The sequence below is a fragment of the Aedes aegypti genome, chromosome 3 (assembly GCF_002204515.2).
Source record: "Aedes aegypti strain LVP_AGWG chromosome 3, AaegL5.0 Primary Assembly, whole genome shotgun sequence".
NCBI lineage: Eukaryota > Metazoa > Arthropoda > Insecta > Diptera > Culicidae > Aedes > Aedes aegypti.
The window spans coordinates 337,639,058-337,660,652 of record NC_035109.1 but is presented as its reverse complement, the minus strand read 5'-3'; the positions used below and the strand labels follow the sequence as shown (position 1 = coordinate 337,660,652).

The following is a 21,595-nucleotide window of genomic DNA, read 5'->3' as shown; positions in this document are numbered from 1 at the left end:
CGTGCAATATTCAACAGTGTTTTGCTATCTATCGTGTTTTTATTTGGAATAATCAAACCAAAACAAACGGTGAAAAACAACAATCGTCATGGCTGATGTTGCACTACATCCTGCCCACGTGGCACACGGAACGTCTCCAAAGAAGGCCAAGGCCGCCTCCAAGGGCGAGAAGAAGGCGAAGAAGCCATCAACTCATCCACCGGTCAACGATATGGTGGTGGCTGCCCTCAACGCTCTCAAGGAACGCCACGGAACGTCTCTGCAAGCCGTTAAGAAGTACATCGGGGCCAACTATAAGTGCGATTTGACCAAGCTGTCTCCATTCATCAAGAAGGCGCTGAAGAGCGGTGTCGCTAAGGGTGCTCTGGTTCAGACCAAAGGAACCGGTGCTTCCGGATCGTTCAAGTTGAAGGTGAAACCAAAGGCAGCTTCCGGCGAGAAGGCTAAGAAGAAGGCAACTGGCGGAGAGAAAAAGAAAGCTGCCAAGAAGCCTGGTAAGAAGCTGACCGCTGGAGTGGCAAAGCCCAAGAAGGCCAAGACTTCCCCGGCGAGAGCTGGAGGTGCCAAGAAGAAGGCCACTGGCGCTGGGTTGAAGCAAAAGTCCACCAAGCATTCCAAGAGCGTTGCCAAGAAGCCAAAGGCCCCGAAACCGAAGAAGGCCTCCGGAGCATCGAAGAAGTCCGCCAAGAAGTAAGATGGATCTCTGCTTCGCTGCGACGGGATTTTGCATGGATGCTGCAGGAAGGCATTCTCCATTTCTTTTTTTGATAACAATCAGTCCTTCTCAGGACTACCGAACGATTTTTGCCAAAGAGTTAGAGGAAAAATTTCCTTGGATGTGGTTTTAGGGGAGAAAACCAATCTGAAATGAAAGAAAGCCATGGGATAGGGGGTTTGATTGGAATTGATTGAATGTTTGTGCCGCTGTAAACAAGTTACAATGCGAGGAAATGAAAATCTTGCAACTTGTTGCAATTTTCAGCACGGTATCGGACGGAACGGAAAGCTCACCTATTCGAATATGAATAAAAAGTAGGCATATTTTTCTTATGGGAAAAGTATTTTGAAAATGGTGGCTCTTTTTGCGCAGTAATGTATCGAGAAATTGCTAATTTCGGTTGATCTGAATAAAGCAAATTCGAATCAACAATGGTTGCGAAATAAATTAATTGATGACAGCCTTCAATAGTATTCCAATTTCATTTCGTAGATCAAAAACTTAGAACTGGGAATGTATGTTTTAAGTATCTGCCTTATTAATTATTGATGGGAATTACAAGCGCATATCTTCATCATTGCAACTGACATGAGGAGCCTATGATTTGGGCGATAAGTATATCCGAGCATCATCGAAGTTTATTCTTGTTCAACACAAATATTGCGATTCTACCGTACCGTAGTATGTTCTTCTATATTTTGGACTGTATACATAACATGAAGAGCTCCAATCAGAATCAAGTTGATAGAATTTGATTTTAGGCAATGTGTAGGACTCTTCAAGTTCTTATGATTGATAATCGATTGTGTAATTCCAATTTTCATGAAAATGTAATGTGAATACCGTTTCAAAATGATACAAATCGTATCAAGACCTCATTTATAATTCGTGTTTTAATGGAAATCACGTTAGAAAAAACATAGATAGCTGATGTAGCGAAACATTAAAATAAATGCTGTTGACTACTCAGTGTGACTGAAGTTGCGCTCCAGCAATGCGATAGCCTACAATGCCTTTATAGAAACAAAAATAAAACACATCAATTACATAAACAAATTTAATGATTAAAAGCAACCCATTTAGGTTGATAAATTTTCTCATTTTTATTATCAGAAATGAATCGTTTTCTACGAATTTATCCAAAAATTCCATATTATTGGATGCATCAAAACAAAACAATTTCCCTAACACAGACATCAGGTTCGAGTGCCAAACCAAAACAACTTTCCCACCAGTTTAATGATAGGCATCGTAGCGATTGCAGTGTCTTCATTGTATTCTAAAGCTTTCTAATACAACGTTCTGATTCAGTACGCCTGCGTTGGTGTAAGTTAGTGCAGCTAACAGCAAACATGGCGGAAGTGGAAGAAAAACAAACCGAAGCGGCCACCGGTAGCGACGAAGCAACCAAGAAGGCCACCAAGGAGAAGAAACCGAAAAAGGCTCGCAAAACCAAGGAAAATAAAGAGGATTCCTCCGATAAGGAAAAACCAAAAAAGGTCTACCGCAATGTGGACACTCCGAACGTCCACGACATGATCATCGAGGCGCTGGACGTTCTGGACGAACGCAAAGGTGTGACGTTTCAGGCCATCAAGCGCTACATGGAGGACAACTATCACGTCGACACTACCAAACAGGCTTCGCACGTTCGCAAGATTATGGCCAAATGCGTCGAAAATGGAGACATCATTCGAACACGGGGCGTCGGTTGCAGCGGGCGCTTCAAGGTAAAGCACAGCAAACCGACCATGATTAAGAAGCGGCTCGCTCCGGAAGACTACCAAGAACTGCCCAATTCAAAAAAAGTCAGCAAGCCGAAACCGAAGCCGGAGAAAAAGGAAATGGCCACCCCGAAAAAAGCTACCCCTGCCAAGAAGGTCAGCACTCCGGCGTCTGGCAAGAAAGGACGCCCAGGCAGAAAGAAGTAAATTTCGAAAGCAACTTCGGCCGAAGGAGGCCATTTTCTGTAAAACTACGACAAGGACTGAACAACAGCACCAGGCAGCCATTGCATTTTTCCACACATCATCTTTTATTAGTCGGGCGCGTTCGGATTTCCAAGCGTCCACCAAAAATCTTTCCAAATCAGTCCTTTTCAGGACTACAGCACATATTGCACAAAAGAGTTAATTAGAAATAAATACATTTTCGGATTAATTGTGGGTGATGGGAGGCCGCAATGAATTTGTTTACATTTTTAGATGCAGTTCGAACTGATTCTAGGAACGATCGACAGATGGCAGTTGCTAGAAGCTCAGTGGTAAAGAAGCTTTCGCTGTTGAACACACGTGCCGCTGTCAACAAACACTGTTGGTAGGAATGGAAGGGTAGATAAATTTATTTCAAACATAGGATTCCAACAAGAAAGTAAGAATCAAATTATTGTTGGCATTCTAAGTAAAATCTAAATGAAAAACTCAGCTAATATATAAATTATTATCAGCAAATTGATAATATTTTGTAAACCACTTACATATTTTCGCAATGAACCCATGCAATTTTAACTTTCTAGATCTCAATAGTTCTCTTTTAAAGTAAACGACAATCCTAAAAAATCGAAAATTTTACGTTTAAACCTTTTTTTGTAAGTAAATAAAAACCGAGTTTAGTACTATACCATTTAATTCCACTAGTCGTGTACTAGACTTGACTTGTAATTTATCAAGTAGAGTAAGCCTTTTTTAAATGTGTTATATGTTTAGTTGAAAGCGTTGCACTTGAAATCAATCAATCTGACTTTCAAATCATGTCGAATATTGTAATGGTTTAGCAAAAACCACACTGAACGAAAACTCCGGTCGCACATTGAATGATTATTGACTCATCCGAGCCCCATACCTATTTTCAGACACAATCAAGATGATTTTCATCTGCGCGAAAATCATCTGTTTACAAATTACTCCGAATGAAAATCATCCAGTCTTGGAATGATTTTTATCTTTCAAATAGATGCCTCAAATTGAATGATTATCATACACACATGTAAACAATTCTTATTCCATTCTAGTTAATAATTTAAAGAATTCAAATAAAAAAATCAACTTCGGAGCTTTGTTGATGGATGTACATTATTTTTTATTTCCACTACGAGGTTATAAAATGTATTATTCGCCAGTCTTCGGGAACAGATGCCAACCTGCCGAACACTTTGTATGAGCTCCATGGAATACCAGCATATTAGCGACCTGTGGTTGGTAGATACCAATAAGAAGTGTAAAATAAATGATACCGAAGGGGCTAATGTAAGATTTCAAGTGCAATTACCTGTTAAATTCACCCAGAAACGCTTGGAAAACCACGCTGCCGTTGTTATGTTTACGTTTAGATTTAGAAGATTGATTTGACATTTGACCATCCCCTTTTCGTCTGGTACTTCAGACAGTAATTGAATGATTTTTGGTTTGGGACATGGAAGAAATTAAAATCCGTCATAAGTTGCATGCTCTTCATTTGATAACATTGTTCGATTAGCTGCCTATAATACCATTCTATTGTGATCTAAAATTCATCTCTGAATTGGATGGTTTTTGCTCAACAGACTGTGGATACATCATATTCTTTCATAGTCATTCAAAATGTGGAATGTAAAGTTTTAGTATCATGTGAATTACAAATCATTCAATATGCGACCGGAGTTTTCGTTCAGTGCAGCCGAAAAAATCACTGCACAAGTCTCCTGTTTGTAAACACTGCTTTTGACGAGATAATTTTGTATACTCTGCACGATTCAGGTTTTCGTCACAGTGCTGTTTCCACATTTCGATCTCCACTTTAATCCCTCGAGAAGCTTAGGTTCTTTTGGTCAAAGAAAACGTTAACCCTGCCTTATGTTCCGACCTTAAATTTTGTCTTAAAAAATAATCAACATTCAAATTCAATTCATTCCATATTGCTTCACATCCACACGTTTGCCTTGATGAGTTATTTGTTTCGCCAGCTTTCGGATGCTCCGGTTGCATGATCGCTTGAGTTGATTTTCATTCCTCGTAAATACTACTTGGAGCCTTGGATTCCGGAATTCAAGCCCTACAATTCTCAGCATGCATTTATTGCGCATTTCTTTCACCACTGGACTATCGCAGAAGTTTTTACAAGTGCGGAAACGCAAAAAAAAGTGCGCAATGGCATCAAATCGTGTAGATGTCTTCGGGGGACTTATTCTTCGTAAATCAAAGAATAAGTGCTCTGAAGACACCAACAGGGTTCAATGCAATCCCGCACTTTTATTTACACTTTCGCACTTATGAGGCCGCACTTCGCAGTCCAGTAGTGAAAGAAATACACAATATTAGATAAATGTCGTTTAACGCTACGGTTATTTGTTGTTAATTGATACGCCCCTAGAATAAAACAAGGTGGTTGGATATACGATGAATAAAATTACAGATTGATCTGTCAAGGCCAACTTTTCATAGGTTGTCTTGATGTAACATCTCCCTCTTCAAAACAGGCAATATCCTTGAAGCTTTGACGGAAGCCTAAGTAATCGTCTAGGTTGATGAGGCTCATATGTTGGTGCTGGCTCAGACACTTCATGTTGTTCTTGATCAGGTTCTTCTGCTGTAGGTATTAGTAAAATTGGTTCTTTTTCAAGCAGAACTTGGTCATGAACAGCATTTAGTTCTTGGACGTTGATTGGGGGTGATTCGACAGGTTCGTGTGGCAGTATTTCTGCTTCGACTTGGCTTTTCAGTTGATTGATATGGGAACGGACTAATCGTTTGCCTTGGTTCAGTATTACGTTGTAGTTGACTTTTTCAATGCGTTCGATGATACCAGGCATTCAGGTCCATGAATTGGCTTGGTGGACTTGGACATACAGCGTATCACCTCGGTCAAACTTCCTATTTTTTCGTTCGGTAACATCCTGAAGTTCTGTTGCTTCGAGATTTTGATGTTGTTGGCTATCTGGAGGTTTCAATAGAGCTGCCGTCCACATTGGCCGTCCTAGCATCTTCTGCGCCGGTGACTGACCTCCGAGATCATGTATTGGAGTGGAGCGGTATACGGTGAGAAAAGTGTGCAGTGAATCTTCTAGCAGGCTATCGACATGGATGGAGACATCATCTTCTATGGGCTCGATTGGCTTGTCAGATGGATTGGGCCCGGGACATCCTGTCTACTGCGAATCACTGCAGTTGATATAGGGCATGTCCATAGACTGTCTTCTAGAGACTCTCCTCTCGAACGATTTTTCCTCACGCTTCTCTTAAAGGTGTCCACAAAACGCCAATCCGTCTGACTGAGGATGATACGAAGCCATACGGGAGTGCCTAATTCCGAAAGATTTGCAAAAATTCTAGAACTCCGAACCGGTGAACTGTGTTCCATTGTTCCAATCTCGGGAATTCCAAACGTGGAGAACATCAGCTTGAAGAGTTTGATTGTCACTTTTGCCGTGTTTGAATCGGTCAGCCCTACTTCAGACTAGTGATCCTTTATAGAGAGATAAGCGGAAGTAAAATGGAATGATTTGGCAACAGACCAGCAGTGCTGATTTTGCTCGGCGTCGAGAATAATATTGTAACACGGACATGACTGCCTCATTGCTAAAAAGTGTATTTTGTTTCGTTATAGATCTTCGAGCTACATAACAAAACTAATAAACAGCAGAAAAAATCAACAACTAAATACCGCATTGACAAAAAATTAAAAAAGTAAATATTTCATTTTTTTGCTTCATGCAAAATTACTTTTACCGAAATAATTTCAAGCGGATTACATTACTCTTCAAGAAAAGTTCAAAACAAACATTACGCATGTTCGTTTGGCTCACACTTTGACAGCTCTCGCTGCTCGATTGGCTCACACTTTGACAGAAATGTCAACTTCCGCAAATCTCTCTTATAAAGGATTACTACTTCAGACCATCCAGTGAAAGGATCAACGACCACCAGGCAGTAGTTCCCATCTACCGATCCAGCGTGGTCAATGTGGATGCGGACCACGGTTTTTCAGGAGTGGGCCATGGTTCTGACTTCGTCTTGATAGAAGCATTTGCAGCATTAGCACAATGAACGCAACGTCTGATGTAATCTTCGATTTCACCATCTACTCCGGGCCAGTTCACTTAGTTGCGAACGATTGATTTCATACGCACTACGCCAGGATGACCATGCTGGAATTAATTGAGCAGGCGTCGTCGAAAAGTCTCCGGAACGATCACTCTTTCCTTGAACATTACGCATTCGCTGATTATGCTGAGAGATTGACGTCGGTTGTAGTACGGTTGAACTTTTTAGGCTACTTGCTGGAAATCAGCTGACCATTCGTGCAAGATGTACCATTTTACTTGCTGACGGATCTTGTACTTTTTCGTGGGATCTTGGAGAAAGAAACAGGGACTGCTTCTACCATCGTATTCAAAATGACCATATCTTCTTCCAGCGACACTGAAGTGATGTTGTAGTGTTCTTCTGGACGCATGCTTCGGTCGATGAGACGGGAAAGCATGTCAGCGAATCCAAATTCGTTGGTCGAAATATATTCAATGTCGAAATCATAATTCAGCATGATGAGTGCCCAACGCTACAGCCGGGTGGCAATGTGCACTGATATATCTTTCTTCGATAAAAAAAATCGAAAAAGTGGCTTGTAATCCGTCTGGAGCATATATCTTCTTCCCAGGAGAAATTTGTGGAACTTGCTTACAGCGTACACAAGAGCTAAGGCGTCATTTTCCAGCTATCCTTAGGCTTGCTCTGCATGAGTGAGAGAGCGCGAAGCGTGTTGAATGGCTTTCATGCTTCCTTTCGGAAAATTGTGGAAGATTTCGGCTCCAATTCCAGTTTTCGATGCGTCTGCGGCAACGAGGCCGGATTTCAACACTTGCTTGATTTTTTCGCATCGGATAAGTCGATCACGCTGTACTATTGATTTCCTGCTTACTGTGCAAAAAATTCTTCAGGTGTGGGCAGCGTGTAGTTGTGGCTTCCAACGCATTGACAAGTCCGGCCGAGTAATCTGCGCAAATCCGAACTCTATTCCGAAAAATCAACAGGTTTAATGATTCCTAGGTTTTGAAGACGATTAAGCTCATCATCGATAATCGGAACGGAATGTAATGGAACATATTGTTTTGGGCAGAAAACTGGCTTGCTTCCGGGCTTCAGATGTAGCTGGACCTTCGTGCGTTTGCACAACCCAAACGATTGTAAACGTCCTTAAGCTTCATCTTCAGTTGTTGAATTTCTCGCTTGATTTATTGCTTTGAAGAAACCAAGACTTGATTGCAGATTATTTCAAACGGAATCGACATTCCAATCAAACTCACCGAAGCGTTGGAAGCTTGACTTGGTGATGTTTCCGGCTTGCCGAGTTCTTCTCAAACTGCTTCCGAAACGATGGAAATATCGCTGGCTGAATCCATTTGAAGAGAGGCCGGAACGTCGTTGATCATCGTAGTGACGAAGCGCTGGGTTCTCTCTTCATCCGCTTTTTGCTGTTGTTTGTTTGAGCTGGATGCAGACTTCATGGAGCAGGAACAATATCCTTCCTTATGGCCGATACGATTACATTCCTTGCCATTAGCGTAAGTTGAACTCAAATCTAGAGGGGGCTTTACCCATTGGAAAAAATCCCTCAAGCAAGGTGCATACTTTGCATGAGATTTTAAATTTTCTAGGGGGACTAAGACCCCCTACGCCAATGTTCCTTGCAGAGGTGGGTGCTGTATTCACATTCCTTCACAAAATGCATTTGGCCACCATGGGAGACTTTGGCTTCTTACTTTCACGGAAACTTGCTGATGCGTTGCGCTCTTCCTGTCTCTGACGGCGTGGACCATAAATTTCGAACTGCCCTACTGTTATATGATCGTGGTGTCTAGTTTCAGGTTAACAAAGCGTTGAAGCTCGTCAATCAAAAAATCAGGCTCAAAAATTCGCTATCCAGTATTGAAAGTAATCTTGCTCGTATATTGGCGTACTTCAAGACTTTCAATCCGCTGACAAACATCAGGCACTTGAAATGATCAACAGTGAGGAGAGTGAGGTTAAGGAATTGAAAATCTTCACAGGCTCGGTTCGGTGTTCACCATAGTTGATTATGTCTTCACAATCGCTCTTCACTTACTGAAGATATTTAAATCGCTTCCGGAACATGGACATTTGATTACACTCTCAACACTCTCTACTTTCACCCAGGCTTTATTCTGTTCATCTTGATCTGATAGATGAAGCGACCTCGTACGCTCACAACAATTATGAACCAGCATTCGCTGTTGGTTGAATAATCCGTGGCTGAGAGAGTGGAGAGAAACGTTGGCTCTATCCAAACGCACATCTTCCATTTGACAGCTCTAGCTTACTGCGAGGCTCTGCAAACACATCATCATTGCTTTTGGGATGAACTGAGGTTGGTTTCTCCGTCAACACAAGAGCATGATTTCGCTGTCCTCTTTGCCCTTTTGGGCAAAGAGCTACAAAGAGACAACGAAGAGCTGTCTGGAAATGCTCTTCCCCGAACTGAGAAATGCGAAAACATGCTCTCCCCCTAACTGAGAAAGGGAGAAAATAATCTCCTTCTCTTTTAAGCACTGAGGTTGTCAAAACAAGCTCTTCACCACTGTGGGAATGAAAATAACAAAACACAAACGTGTGAACTCTTCATCCCGCAGAGCTCGTACGCTCAGTTTGTGTGTGGGTAAAATCGCTTCTCTTTTGTAGTTGATCATTAAAAGGGGGAGAAAGAGGATAAGTCAAGAGCAAGGAAGAAGCCTGCTTTCACCAACTCACATCTACTTGATCTACTAACAAAAGCGCTCGGAACAGTAACAGCTTTCATAGATGAAGGAGGTATACATATTGGCGAACAACTGAATATAACGTAAAATACAATAAAACAATAATATACAGGAAAGATCTCACCAAATTCTTACTTCAGCTTTCAATATCCGGATCCACTATTACATACGATAACTCCACTACTGATTAAAAACAATTTTCCGGGTGTCATAGCACTGATTTAATTTTTCATCGGCCGAATGGAAAAGAACGCTGAACCGAAATAAAGCGTTACAGAAAACTTAAAAAGTGGCAACCCGCACGCACGACCAGCCGTGATCCATACTATTTGGTGCATTCGTATCCTTAAAACCATCAACATTTTACTTCCACACTTCTAGCTTGATAGCACCATCCAATTCGTTCCTTAATTCGGCTTTCTGGCCATCCTGGTTGGAAGATCGCTTCGATTCATTTTTATTTCTCTTACTATTTGAAGCCTCTGGATTCGGGTTCCTAACGCACCACCCTCAGCATGATATTGCTGAATGGCCGTGCGTTTATTTTTTTTATTCCTTACTTTTATTTGTTAGGCACTCCGTGCACTTGGCTGCTACTATGCCGACTATCATATCGTTTTTATAGCTACACAACTACAACTACTGAGCAGGTAGAGAACAGTGCTGCCGTTGGTCCAATCCATATTCATATAGCCGTAATCCTATGTTTCCGTATCGTGTTAGGCAACAGCCTACAAAGAGGGTCCGATACTGACGGAGGATGGATGAGTTCCCCAATACACGGTCCTTCGTGCTGCGTCTTCTGGTGGCTGGACGGAGTTTTTTGGGTGGGGAGGTTGGGAATCGAACCCATGACCTTCCGTTTACGAAGCGAAAGCGTAATCTCGAGGCTACGAGACCCCCCTAACAAGCTGTGCGTTTGATGCTACGGCTTTTTGGACCAAATGTGACTTATTTTAGATCTGATGCGACATTGCTTCTTTACAATCTACTTTCGCCATTAGATCCAAAAGCACGTAATGTTGCTAGCTAAAAGGGTCCATTGTACATTACCATTGGTTGATTGCCGTGTAAACTGGTTGTATTAAAGTACTTTGAACGTCTTCGTAGTTCCGTAAGCGAGCCTTCCGCAGTTCCGGCATTTGGTTTTGAACATGATATACAGCCTACTTTAGTTTGATCTTATTTTCTGGTCTCATGTTAAACAAGAAGAAACAGGAATAGATTAAAAAGATCCATAAATACGCAGATTTCCTCAGAACTCTTCAAACCTTGGGTCAAACATAATCCATCTTTTTGATTTTCTGCCGACGAATTATTAATAGAAATTAAACTGTAATAAGTTTACCTCATTACAGCAACACACAGTTACTCGCACAGGACATTTCAGTACCCTCCATCCGTAGGCCACATCGAAGGAGGAAACTGGAACGAACTGGTGGCGACCGGCCGGACAGGCAGTTCCTTCCGGCCCGAGTTCTGCGAATCGTGTCCCTTCTCCAGGTGCGTTTTGAGCAAACAGTTGTACGTGAAAGCCATCCCACAAATGTGACAAACGTACGGCTTTTCCTGCGTGTGAATACGCTGATGGACCCGGTTAGCTTCGTGTGACTTGAATCGTTTTCCGCACACTTTGCACTCGTAGTTCCGGGCATCTGAGTGCACTGCGGAGTGCTTTTTGAGCCGGGAGCTTGACAGGGACGACAAAGAAACGAATTTAAGTGGGCAATCGATTACGCTGAGCCAGAAATACTTACTTTGAGTGGAACTTTTTGTCGCACACATCACAGGCGAATTTCGGCTCTCCATGGATTTTCATGTGGGTTTGCAGGCTTGCCAACCACCGGAAGGTGGCACCACACACACTGCAGATAGTGACAGGAACATCTTTGCCGCATGCCATTTCGTGATTGTTTCGAACGGTAGCGTCCAGGAACAGCTTGGAGCAACCTTCGCGGCGACAGGGAATGGTTCGTATTCCTGGAAGGAATGGTTCTGAATGTTAGCAAAAATGTTCCATCGGTTATGTCTGCTTGAGTTGGATTGCCTAGATAAACTACAGGCCGCGTTATGACAGATCGTGTGCGAGTTTTCGAGGTTTGCATAGGTATCATCAGGGAAAAGGTTGCTTATGACACCTTTCCGCGTTGGTGAACTCAATGCATTAGACGTATCAAAAAAAATAAATGATGTTCCAAAGACTGAAACACTTACCGTTATGTTTGTTGATGTGAAGCGTTAGATATTTCTCGGAAGAGCATTTCTTCGGGCACTGCGGGCACGCAAACACTGGCTTTTTCTCATGTGATTTTTTGCATAACGCCTTGTGGTGCGTGAAAAGCAGCTCTGTCTGGAACCTTTTCCGACAGCGTCGACAGTAGAGCTTGGATTTTTTCGATTGATCTTCCGGCGGTGGCTGCGTAGTAGTTGGATTGGCATCCGAATCGAACTGCATGCTTAAAAAGCCCGAATTTATCTGGATGGCTTCCGTTGGATACTTATCTTTCGTGGCCTCGATACAAGACGGTTTGTGGTTTGCGAAGATGGATTCCGTTTGGAACCATTTGCGGCACCGATAACAGTAGAAATCTCCACTTCCTTTGGCAGGCTTATCCTGTGGCACAGGTTCCTGGGCCTCTGTACACAATGGTTTGTGCTGGGTGAAAACTGGTTCAGTTGGGAACCATTTTCGACAACGGAAGCAGTAAAGCTCGACACTTTTCTGCTCTTTCCCCTGTTGACCCTCCGGTACAGATCCGGGGTCTGTCGTCGGTTCTTGTGCGGGAACTGAATAATGGCTCATCCAGTGCTGCTCCAGTTTTGACCTTAAACAGTTTACAACAAGTTATGATCAAAAATGTTCGGAAAATCCAGTACTGATCAAAATTTGTGGATTATCTATATTTTTGGGTTAGTAACTGCTCGGTCTACTATATTTTTGCCTAGAAGTTCATTGCAAAGGATTTTTTACAGGCATCATATTGAAGTTTGCCTCTGGAGTTCATTCACGGACATCCTAAGCAATTCCTTCAAGATTTCCGTTTCAAACATCTTCAAGAATTAGGTAGTATTTTTTTCAGAGTTACCTTCACTAATTTCTTAGAATTAGAGATTTTTGGAGATATTCCTGAAACCAAATCTTAAACTAATCTATGAGTAAGCTTCTGTAGATATTCCTCATGAGCTCCTGCAAGGTTCTCTGTAATTCAGCTTGTATGTACTTTTTCATGTTTTCCTCCAGGAATTTCATCAGAAATTAAATCAGGTATTGGTGGGGATTGCTCATCAAACCTTCCGGTCCGCCTCATAGTTACGTACTATTTGGTGCTGGGTGTAGTTCTTGTTTTTCCAGCTGTATTGAAAAGCATGAGCCATAGTCTTTGGCATACAATAGGATCATTCTTTAGCAGAAAAGAACCGAAATGTCTATCGACGACCGGTGATTGCTAGCAGATATAGTGGAGAGCTTGTCTTGAAACGTTCATCGCTTCAAGCTAGTTGAAAAACTGAATACACTGATTGCCTGTCGATCAGAGCCGAACTAGGCATAGATCGTATACATACATCTGAATCTACATGTCTCCGATGTATTACATCGTTCCAGGTGGGAGTAATCTGATATGTGAATATGGTACCATAACAGAATTTTCCATCTGAACGAAGTGATAAATCAAAATATTCCGCAAACTGTATCACACATCTACAGAATGTATTGCGTGAAGTTAAGACAAAGCAGAGTATTGGGTACAGAGGACCAAGTCCCTACCGGGTAGCGCGAAACTGATGAGCGATAGACAATAGAATCAACAACACTGCCATAAGGGATAGTAAGCATGTGACTATTGTCGAAACTATGATTAGGAGGCAAATCAACATCCCAAGATCATATTTTTGTTACAACCCAATGTAGGTATTATTAAATTAGGCTGTAGAAAATGAGAAAATGATAAATATCTGATCACTTAGGAATGTGTTGCAAGGTAATAAATTCTCGTAGTCAGTTTCTTCGAATACACATGTATAAATTGTTAAAATTGCCGAATCATACGCGGAATTTATTAAACGGATTATGACATTGAGACTGAAATCATAATGATGATAGATTATCAACTTTCCTTTCGTCGTGTTATTTGTTACCGTTAGAATCACCAAACTGATTACATACACCAATACAACAGCACGAAAACTGAAGTATTATAATCGCGCGTTGAAACTTATTCAATATCCATATATTACATCAATAGTGAATTCTTGTATATAGCTAGTATAAATAACAGAATCATCAATTTCTTAAAAATTCTTTAACTGAAAACAGGATGCTTGTTTTATCAAACATGCTCAATCTGCACCTAAAATCTCGGATCCAAATAGTTTTCTAAATAAAATTGTGTCTAAATAAAACGTGTAGGCCAACAAAACATAATTGAGTAGGAGTTTACAAGTTACTTAGCACATGAAAAGCAGTTTAAATTAATCTATTAGTAGATCAACACTAATGCTCACATTTTTATATTCTCATTTCATCATGGTCCTCATTGCTCGAGAGGAGACGAACACCCTGGAGATGGAAAAAATCGATAGCGCTACGATAAGGAAACGTAACAGATGAGAAACTAAATCTTTCCAGAATAACCGAAATGAAGAAGGAAACCTCCAAGCCATTGTGTAGAAGTGATGTCACAACAGGAATATGAGCAAACCAGGCACGCAAATATTCCCACCTTAAGGTCGTTAACACGTAGAAGGTCGTAAATCGGTGCATTATATTTTGATTACATTGATAATAATAACCTGAGACGAAACTCGCGAAGACGGTCTTCTTTTTCTGTGATTGCTGAGTTTTTTCTTATTCCACTTTGTGTTTATACCAATTATGCGCAAGCCGTTCAAATCCTCACATGAACCTCTCAGCAAAAAATGATTGAGTTTGCATCACAACGAATCATAAATAGCCGTTTGAGTGAAATTTCATGCCAGCAAACGTAGCAGACATTAGAAATAATTAATCTTCTGCTTAGATTTATCAGCAACTTTGGAAAAAACTGCTCCGCTGACTGAGGTTTTCAATAACAATTTACTTTGAACACAATACTTTTCACTTTTTCAGCCATAAAAACGGTGGGCTGCATTTGACGTTTCGTGAGAGGGGAATCTGGGCTGCATATGACGTTGATATTTTTCCTCTTCGCGAGTCTCTCTCAGATAATAACTATTTACACCCTGACAGAACTGCCTATCTCGAAAATAGGTAGAAGGGCGGAACGATGGTGCGAGCCTACCCACTCTGTCATCGGTGGGCGTCGGGCGTGCTAACTGGTATAGCATGGCCTATGGGGCTCCGCCTACACAAATCATGTTTTCTTTCTCTTTCACTTTTTTGTAAATTGCTAACAACAATGCCATTAAAGTAAATCCAATACAAGAATGCAGTGCAGAACCTCATAACGCCTTTTTTGGTAAACGTATTTCCCAGCGTGAGGTTTATAGGGATGTTTGTGTAAACAACGCAGATTGGCCATGGCTAGGGGGTGCGTTGATATTAGCAGATTAGCAGATTAGCAGAAATTAAATCATCCAAAGTTTCCGAAAATTTCTTCAGAAGTTCATATAGTAATTTATAGGGGCCTTCTAATTCTTCCAAAAATTTAACAGTTCAGTCTGGTTAATTAAGTTTCAGAGATTGCATTAGAAATGTCTTCGACAAATCCAGACATTCTGGAAAAAATCTTACTAGACTTCCTTGAATAATTCCTGACGGAAATTTTAGCAATTCCTGGAAGAAATCGTTGATCAATTTTTTAAGGAATTTTTATTAAAATTGTTGGAACAGTAACTGACAAAATCGGCCTAGGAAGTGAAGGAAGGATTCTTGTTGAATTTTCTGAAAAAAATCTTGAACGTTTTTTAGCAAAAAATCAGAAGAAAAACCCTTTGTCGGTATTTTTAGAAGAACTTCTGTACAAATTTGGGAATCGATGGAGCAACAACTGGAGGAAATCCTGGGCTAATCCTTAAGATTTTTTTCAAAGTATTTCCTACGAATATTATTAAAGAAGTACTGGTATCCAGTAAAAAAATCAGGAAAATAAATAAACTAAACATTTTTTAAGAAATCGCTAGAGGAATTTCTAATCGAATTCTTGGGAGAATTGGTGGAAATATCTATAGACGTATTGCTGGAGAAATTATTACAAGGATTCTTGAAGCATTTCCTTGAGGAATCCGTGAAGTAATTCCTGGAGAATCTGTGGAATAGTCGCAGAAAAATCTCTGGAGCCTCTATCACTATGCACAGAATAATTCACAAGGCGGAAAAGAAGGAAAATGACATTAGAGACCATCATTGTAAAAAAGAGACCTTCCATTAAAAATAAAGACATTTTAGAATCCTACATTCTAATAGAGAACAAGACCTGGAGGAATTTTTGTTGGGCAGGAAACCATAAAATCCCTAAACGAATTCCTGGGAGAATTGGTGGGAATCTCCTAAAGAATTTGTAGAGGAGGCCTTGAAAGTATTCCAGCAGAACTCACTAGAGGAATTCCTGAATCTTCGTTCGAAAAATTATTTTATTTTATTTTATTTTATTGATGTACAAGGGGGTCAGGGGCCAAGTCTCCAGCATAAGTTTGAAAACTCACACCGTCCATAATACACCGGAGGGTTTTGGAGTTTGGGAAGTAGGCAACGCAACATCTTTGACCAGAAGGTTCTTTAAGTTTTGCTTCTACTCTTGACTTCCAATACACGTATGAATGATGCAAGGTCAAAAGAACATGAATCAGTCATACATATAGCGGTAGTGAAGTGTTTTGCCTAAGGATATGGGAAAGGAGGGATTTTGGGTGGTGTTTTGTAAATAGCTCTGTGGAACAAGTTTGTTATTAGTTTAAAATTTAGTTAATCTGATTCACCTTGCAATCAGTAATAAGAATATTTACAAAAACATGATACTTAACTTTTCTCGGCCAATACGGTGCCATGTCTTTCCTCTCCAATGGATTTTTCCTCGTTGTAATGGCGGGTTAGATATGAAAACAAGGATAAAGAGAGAAGAAAAGTTAGTGATTTTTACATGCTTTATTGCTGTATTGGCCTACAATGAAATCATAGAAAATTCGCTCTTTGGATTCCCATGATAACAATCCCCATGCAGCTTACGAGAAACTCCATGGCAATGATCACTGTACGCCATGTGCGGCATTCAGGACATCTCAACAATACTGAGGACGAACAACAACAAATGAATCCAAAAGAGCGAAAACCTCAATGTTTCAATGTAGGACAATTCAGCTTTAATGCATGTGAGAAGTTCTTGGTGATATTCTCACAACGGCCATTCAGCATGGTTCGACGGATGTAGATAAAAGATCATTATGATAAAATTAACGCGACGACATGTTAGTGAACTCAGAACGATTATTGTATTTGCAACTGTTAATTTCGATAGTTAAACTTAGGATCGGTTATTGTCTATAACTTTTAAGATAAGCAGGAGTAAAGCACGAACGCGAAGTAATGACCTTCCATCCCATCTTCAAGTGCTCCCCACAAGCACAACACTTCATTCTGGCACTTTAGAACGTCCATGTTGTAACTTGTTCACACAAGAAATCTGCCTCGACCGAGTTGGCAGAACGCGCCCATACCCCTTTCTGAACCAAAGGACAGGGTGAATCTTCGTTCGAAAAATTACAGAAGAAATTCTTGACAAATCTGTGGGATAATCGCGTGAGTCTCTGAAGGAGCTAGAGCTAATATAGTTTCGCACTAGGATTCACTGTAAGTAAAAGGGAAACAAAGTGACTTTTCAGATCAATTTGGTAAAAGTGATCTTTCATTGAAAATAGAGACTTTTAAGAGGATTGATTAAAAAAATAATGGCCAAGTATTGAAAAAGAGATGTACTACACGTCCTGATATCTGCAGAACGTCTGCAGTCAGGGCTGGTAGCGACTAAGTGTCTTAAAAATAGGAACCATAGAGACTTTTTGCCTTCCTTAGCCGAGTGGTTAGAGTTCGCGGCTACAAAGCAAAACCATGCTGAAGGTTCGATTCCCGGTCGGTCCAGTATCTTTTCGTAATGGAGATTTGCTTGACTTCCCTGTGCATATTACTTGCCACACGTCTACGAATCAAGTAATGGCAACTTTGGCCAGGAAAGCTCTCAGCTAATAACTGTGGAGTGCTCAATGTGTGTTCAATACAAAGCTGAGAAGTAGGCTCTGTTCCAGTGAGGACGTAATGCCAAGAAGAAGAAGGAGAAGAAGATACTTTTTGTATGAAAGAAGAGTCCACATAGGAATCAGAAAGAGAACGAATTCCTAAGAGAATCTTACTTGATATTTCAATAAAAATATTTTGAAGGCATTTTTTGAGAACTCCTCATGACAACACGACAAGTTTTACTGCTCGATTTCCTTTTTCAATTATTATTTTCATTATTTTCTGCAGGAATTGACTCAGGTATTCATCCAAAGTTTTTTCCATATACTACTCCAAAGATTTCTTCAAGAATTAATTTAGTGATTTCTACGAACTATTTAAGGATTCCATCAAAACTTTGGTTACTGAAATTACCTAAGGATTCCATAAGAAATTACTCCAAAGAATCTCTTAGAAATTTTTCAAGACAATTCTAAGTCCACCAGGAGTTTACACAATGATCATGCAATCGGTTTCTCAGGGAGATTCTCGTTCAGAACATATTCTACAATTTTTCCATTATTTTCTCCGCAGATTTTCTAGAAGTGCCTACAAAATTGTTGTACAAAATTTCTTTAGGATTTAAATCAAAAATTTCTCCCAGAATATCTCCAGAGATTCCTTCAGGAATTATGCCAGAAATTGTTTGAATAATTTCCCTATGAAGTCTTCAAATGATTTTTCCGGTCCATGGACTCTTGAGGAAATCATTTGAGGAAAAAGGATTTTCTAGACAAATTGCTAAGACAATTGATAAAAATAATCTATGAAATCTCCGGATGATATCCTGCAGGAATTCCTTGAAAATAATCCGACGAAGTCTCGAAAGAAATTTGTGTAAAACGAACGGAGGAACTCTAGGAGTAAATGTGGATGAGTTCTTGTAGAAATTCATATGAAAATGCCTGCAAACATAGCTTAAAAAAATGGAGTGGAAAATCTTGTTGAACTTCCTGGAAAATATTGAAAGAATTCATTCAAAAACTCTGAAATTGATTTTTGTGGATTATCTTGGAAGAGCACCTCCAAACATTTGGAAGATATCGTTCAATAACAACTGGCGAAATCGATGAAAGAATTACTCAAAAAATATCTGGAGGAAAGGGGGACGGATCTGGTGCAAGAACACGCTTCTCACGCCAAGGACCTGAGATCGAATCCCATCCCCGAGTCGCTTATGACGAAAAAGTTAGACGGAAGGAAGCACAGTCGTTGGTTCCGAGATGAACTAGCCTAGGGCTAAAAATTTTCAGAACTTGGGGAGTTTTAGAGATCTACGAAAGAGTTCATCATAAATTTCTACAGAAGTTTTCTTAGGAATTGCTATAGGATTTCTAATGAAATACTTTGGATTTTTCCAGCGATTTTTCCAATGATGTATTAAAAATGTCTTTGATTTTTTTTTTGGGAAATTTGGGAACATATAAGAAATTTCTGGATTGATTTCTTAAGTTATCCTAAGAGGAATTCTTTACAGACATCTCTAGAGAAATGATTGCTCGAGTTCTTGAAAATGTCCTGAGCAGGAGGTAAAAGTCCTAGCGGAATTGATTAAAAATTCACCACTGGATAAAATCCACGATTTTCTTGAAAAAAACGTGAAAGAATCTTCGAAGGAATCCCTGAAAAAAATATATTGAAGTCTCTGGAGTAATTTCTGGGTTATTCTAGAAAAATTCCAGATTGATTTCTTGAAGGTATCTTGAACTTATTTCATGGAGGAATTCCTTGAGAAAGCCGTTGAGGAACATGTGGGACATCTGATGAAAATCATGGGAAAAATCTTGAAGAATGCATACAGTAATACTTGTAATTCTCAAAAAGTTCTCTGAAGCAGTTCCCGAAAGTATGCCAACAGAAATTTCTAAATAAATCACTATCAGAATTTCCGCAGCTTTTTTCCAAGGTATCTGAGAAGAACCTGTGAAATAGTAGCCAAAAAAGGTTCTGTAGGCTTCTCAGAAACCTCTAAAATTTGGCAACCGGATTCACGTCAAGCAGTATAATGAAAAATGTTACTTGTGACTGGTTTAAATAGAGACTTTAGAGACCTTCCGTTAAAAACATGAGCTTTTAAGAGACTTGCATTAAATTAGAGACAAGTAGTTTGTAATACTAAAAGTTATATCTCACCATTCGAAAAACTTCTCCTTGCAAATACTGCATTCCATGCTCGATACTTCTCCCGCCAGTGACGAAGCTCCAGCCTTTCCCATCTCATCCATACCACTTTCCCCGCTCCGATCGGCAGCCGTTTTCAGTGGGATTCCAAAAGCTGCTTTCAAATCGACAATCTCGTACTCGTCCTTCCGTTCACCAGAGGCCAGCACTTTCTCCGAAATAGCCAACGCAGCCAGGCAGGACTTCTTAAAACCGAACGACTGGTCGAACAGTAGCTTGCAACATTGACAGCATTCTGGGTTCTGCTGACGAATCCTTCCTCTTCGCAGTCCCAGGACAAATACGACCTTCCGTCGGTTGACAAACGCTCGACCGCCGACTTCGTCGAAGGAACTCAAACAGAACTGGCACCGATCAGTTTCGTATTCCAGTTTCGGTTGCAATGGGATCACCGGAACCGTCAACTGCTGACCACCGATCGGATCCGGGCCTTCCTCGGTGGACTCCAGTGGTTCCACTTTGACTTCCTCATTTAGCACATCTTTCAGTGTTTCCCATTGTGGTTCCTGCTTGACTTCTTCTGGATGAGTCGGATCAACTGGAAGATAGAACGATGAAAATGTGTCCCGTACAGAAAGTTGGCCACTCAAGAAAGAAAGCAATAATTAGACTAGAATAACTCTTGACTTTTCATTTAATCTTTTTCGTAGTTTCTAAATGATTTAGTGATTTGTAAATGTTTGTTGTTTCAAAAGTAGATTTTCTTCAAATATATTTGATTTTCCTTGTCCTGATAAAAAGTGTACACTGATAGGATACCGTGATCAATAAAATTACAATTACAATTACAATTACCTTCCACTTGCATTTCCAGTGTCACTGGGTTCAGCTCTTGCTTCGGCTGCAGTAAACTTTCCTTGGCTTTTCTTTTTGCCTCTTCCCGCTTTCGAGCGGCCAGTTTGGCTTTTGTAAGCTTCATTTTGACTTACAACAGCAGACAGCTCAACACCACTCGATAATTATTGTATGGACAACGTAGATTTCTGAAGAAATTAAGCAAAATATAAGCGCACCAATAATCGATACAAATAACAAAACATACAAACGAGCTCACCAAAATTCAGAAGCAGACTGAGGGCTGAAAGTTTTGCAATCTGACGTTTCTTTGTGTGGAACATATTTGTGGAACAATTTCACTCGTTCGTGGCCGTCCATTAATTACGTAATGAGTTAGGGGGGGTTAGAAACCTTATGAGGCATAAATCTCGCATAATTTCTGATCTCGCCCTAAAAGCCATTGGTAACCATGTGTGTAGCTCGTTGTTTCTGAGCATTTGAATGTATTTTCATGTTATTGATAAACGCTATAGGGAAGAAAAGATCATTATCTACCTGCCCGTGATGTTGGTTTGGGTGCTTATTCTTTCATTTGCTCAGAAACAACGAGCTACACACGTGGTTACCAATGGCTTTTAGGGCGTTATCTCAGAGTATGCGAGAAATACAAATTATTTTTATTTCTCATACAAAAAAAATTTCGAAGTGGTTTTTTGTAATTAATAGACGACCACTTAACAGGGATAGTTCCTAGGGCGGGACAGCTTTACTCAGAACAACATTTTGAACACAGAGCAAGCTTGAGTTACTCGCTTTTTGCTCACAACTAATAACGATTACTTGGATCTGAATAGTCCAATCCAATTGCCTGCGTAGTAGTGCAATGTTGACAAAATTTTCTTTGTTTGCTGTGAGAACTGTCACAACATTGCTTTTGTTATGGGAAGGTGGGCCGTAGTCGTAATAA

General features: G+C 40.3%; 3 protein-coding genes across 4 annotated transcripts; 2 read left to right on the top strand and 1 right to left on the bottom strand.

Annotated features, from left to right (window-relative positions):
• Positions 1-1,070, top strand: LOC5575530 (histone H1). Its single transcript, XM_001661984.2, has one exon. It carries the CDS (start codon positions 89-91, stop codon positions 692-694), a length of 606 nt encoding a protein of 201 aa, XP_001662034.1. The 5' UTR covers positions 1-88; the 3' UTR covers positions 695-1,070.
• Positions 1,071-2,070: 1,000 nt separating this feature from the next.
• Positions 2,071-2,649, top strand: LOC5575529 (histone H1A, sperm). The gene has a single exon (XM_001661985.2). It carries the CDS (start codon positions 2,071-2,073, stop codon positions 2,647-2,649), a length of 579 nt encoding a protein of 192 aa, XP_001662035.1.
• Positions 2,650-10,757: 8,108 nt separating this feature from the next.
• On the bottom strand, positions 10,758-21,003 carry LOC110678386 (zinc finger protein 43-like). 2 transcript variants are annotated; one of them, XM_021851214.1, is made up of 6 exons: positions 20,894-21,003; positions 20,647-20,834; positions 19,804-20,389; positions 11,679-12,289; positions 11,222-11,444; positions 10,758-11,154 (listed from the first exon to the last, which is right to left on the bottom strand). In XM_021851214.1, exons 2-6 carry the CDS (start codon positions 20,768-20,770, stop codon positions 10,851-10,853), a joined length of 1,848 nt encoding a protein of 615 aa, XP_021706906.1. In that variant the 5' UTR covers positions 20,771-20,834; positions 20,894-21,003; the 3' UTR covers positions 10,758-10,850. The 2 variants fall into 2 exon arrangements, with proteins under 2 accessions (XP_021706906.1, XP_021706907.1); XM_021851215.1 differs by lacking the exon at positions 20,894-21,003 and having other exon boundaries at positions 20,647-20,887.
• Positions 21,004-21,595: the final 592 nt, after the last annotated feature.

Bases quoted from the DNA above. Each gene is read 5' to 3' on its own strand.
- LOC5575530 (XM_001661984.2), top strand. From the start codon at position 89: ATGGCTGATGTTGCACTACATCCTGCCCACGTGGCACACGGAACGTCT.
- LOC5575529 (XM_001661985.2), top strand. From the start codon at position 2,071: ATGGCGGAAGTGGAAGAAAAACAAACCGAAGCGGCCACCGGTAGCGAC.
- LOC110678386 (XM_021851214.1), bottom strand. From the start codon at position 20,770: ATGAAGCTTACAAAAGCCAAACTGGCCGCTCGAAAGCGGGAAGAGGCA. The intron at 20,390-20,646 runs GTAATTGTAATT...TCTATCTTCCAG, and splicing joins ACTGGAAATGCAAGTGGAAG to TTGATCCGACTCATCCAGAA. The intron at 11,155-11,221 runs GTAAGTATTTCT...GTCCCTGTCAAG, and splicing joins GACAAAAAGTTCCACTCAAA to CTCCCGGCTCAAAAAGCACT.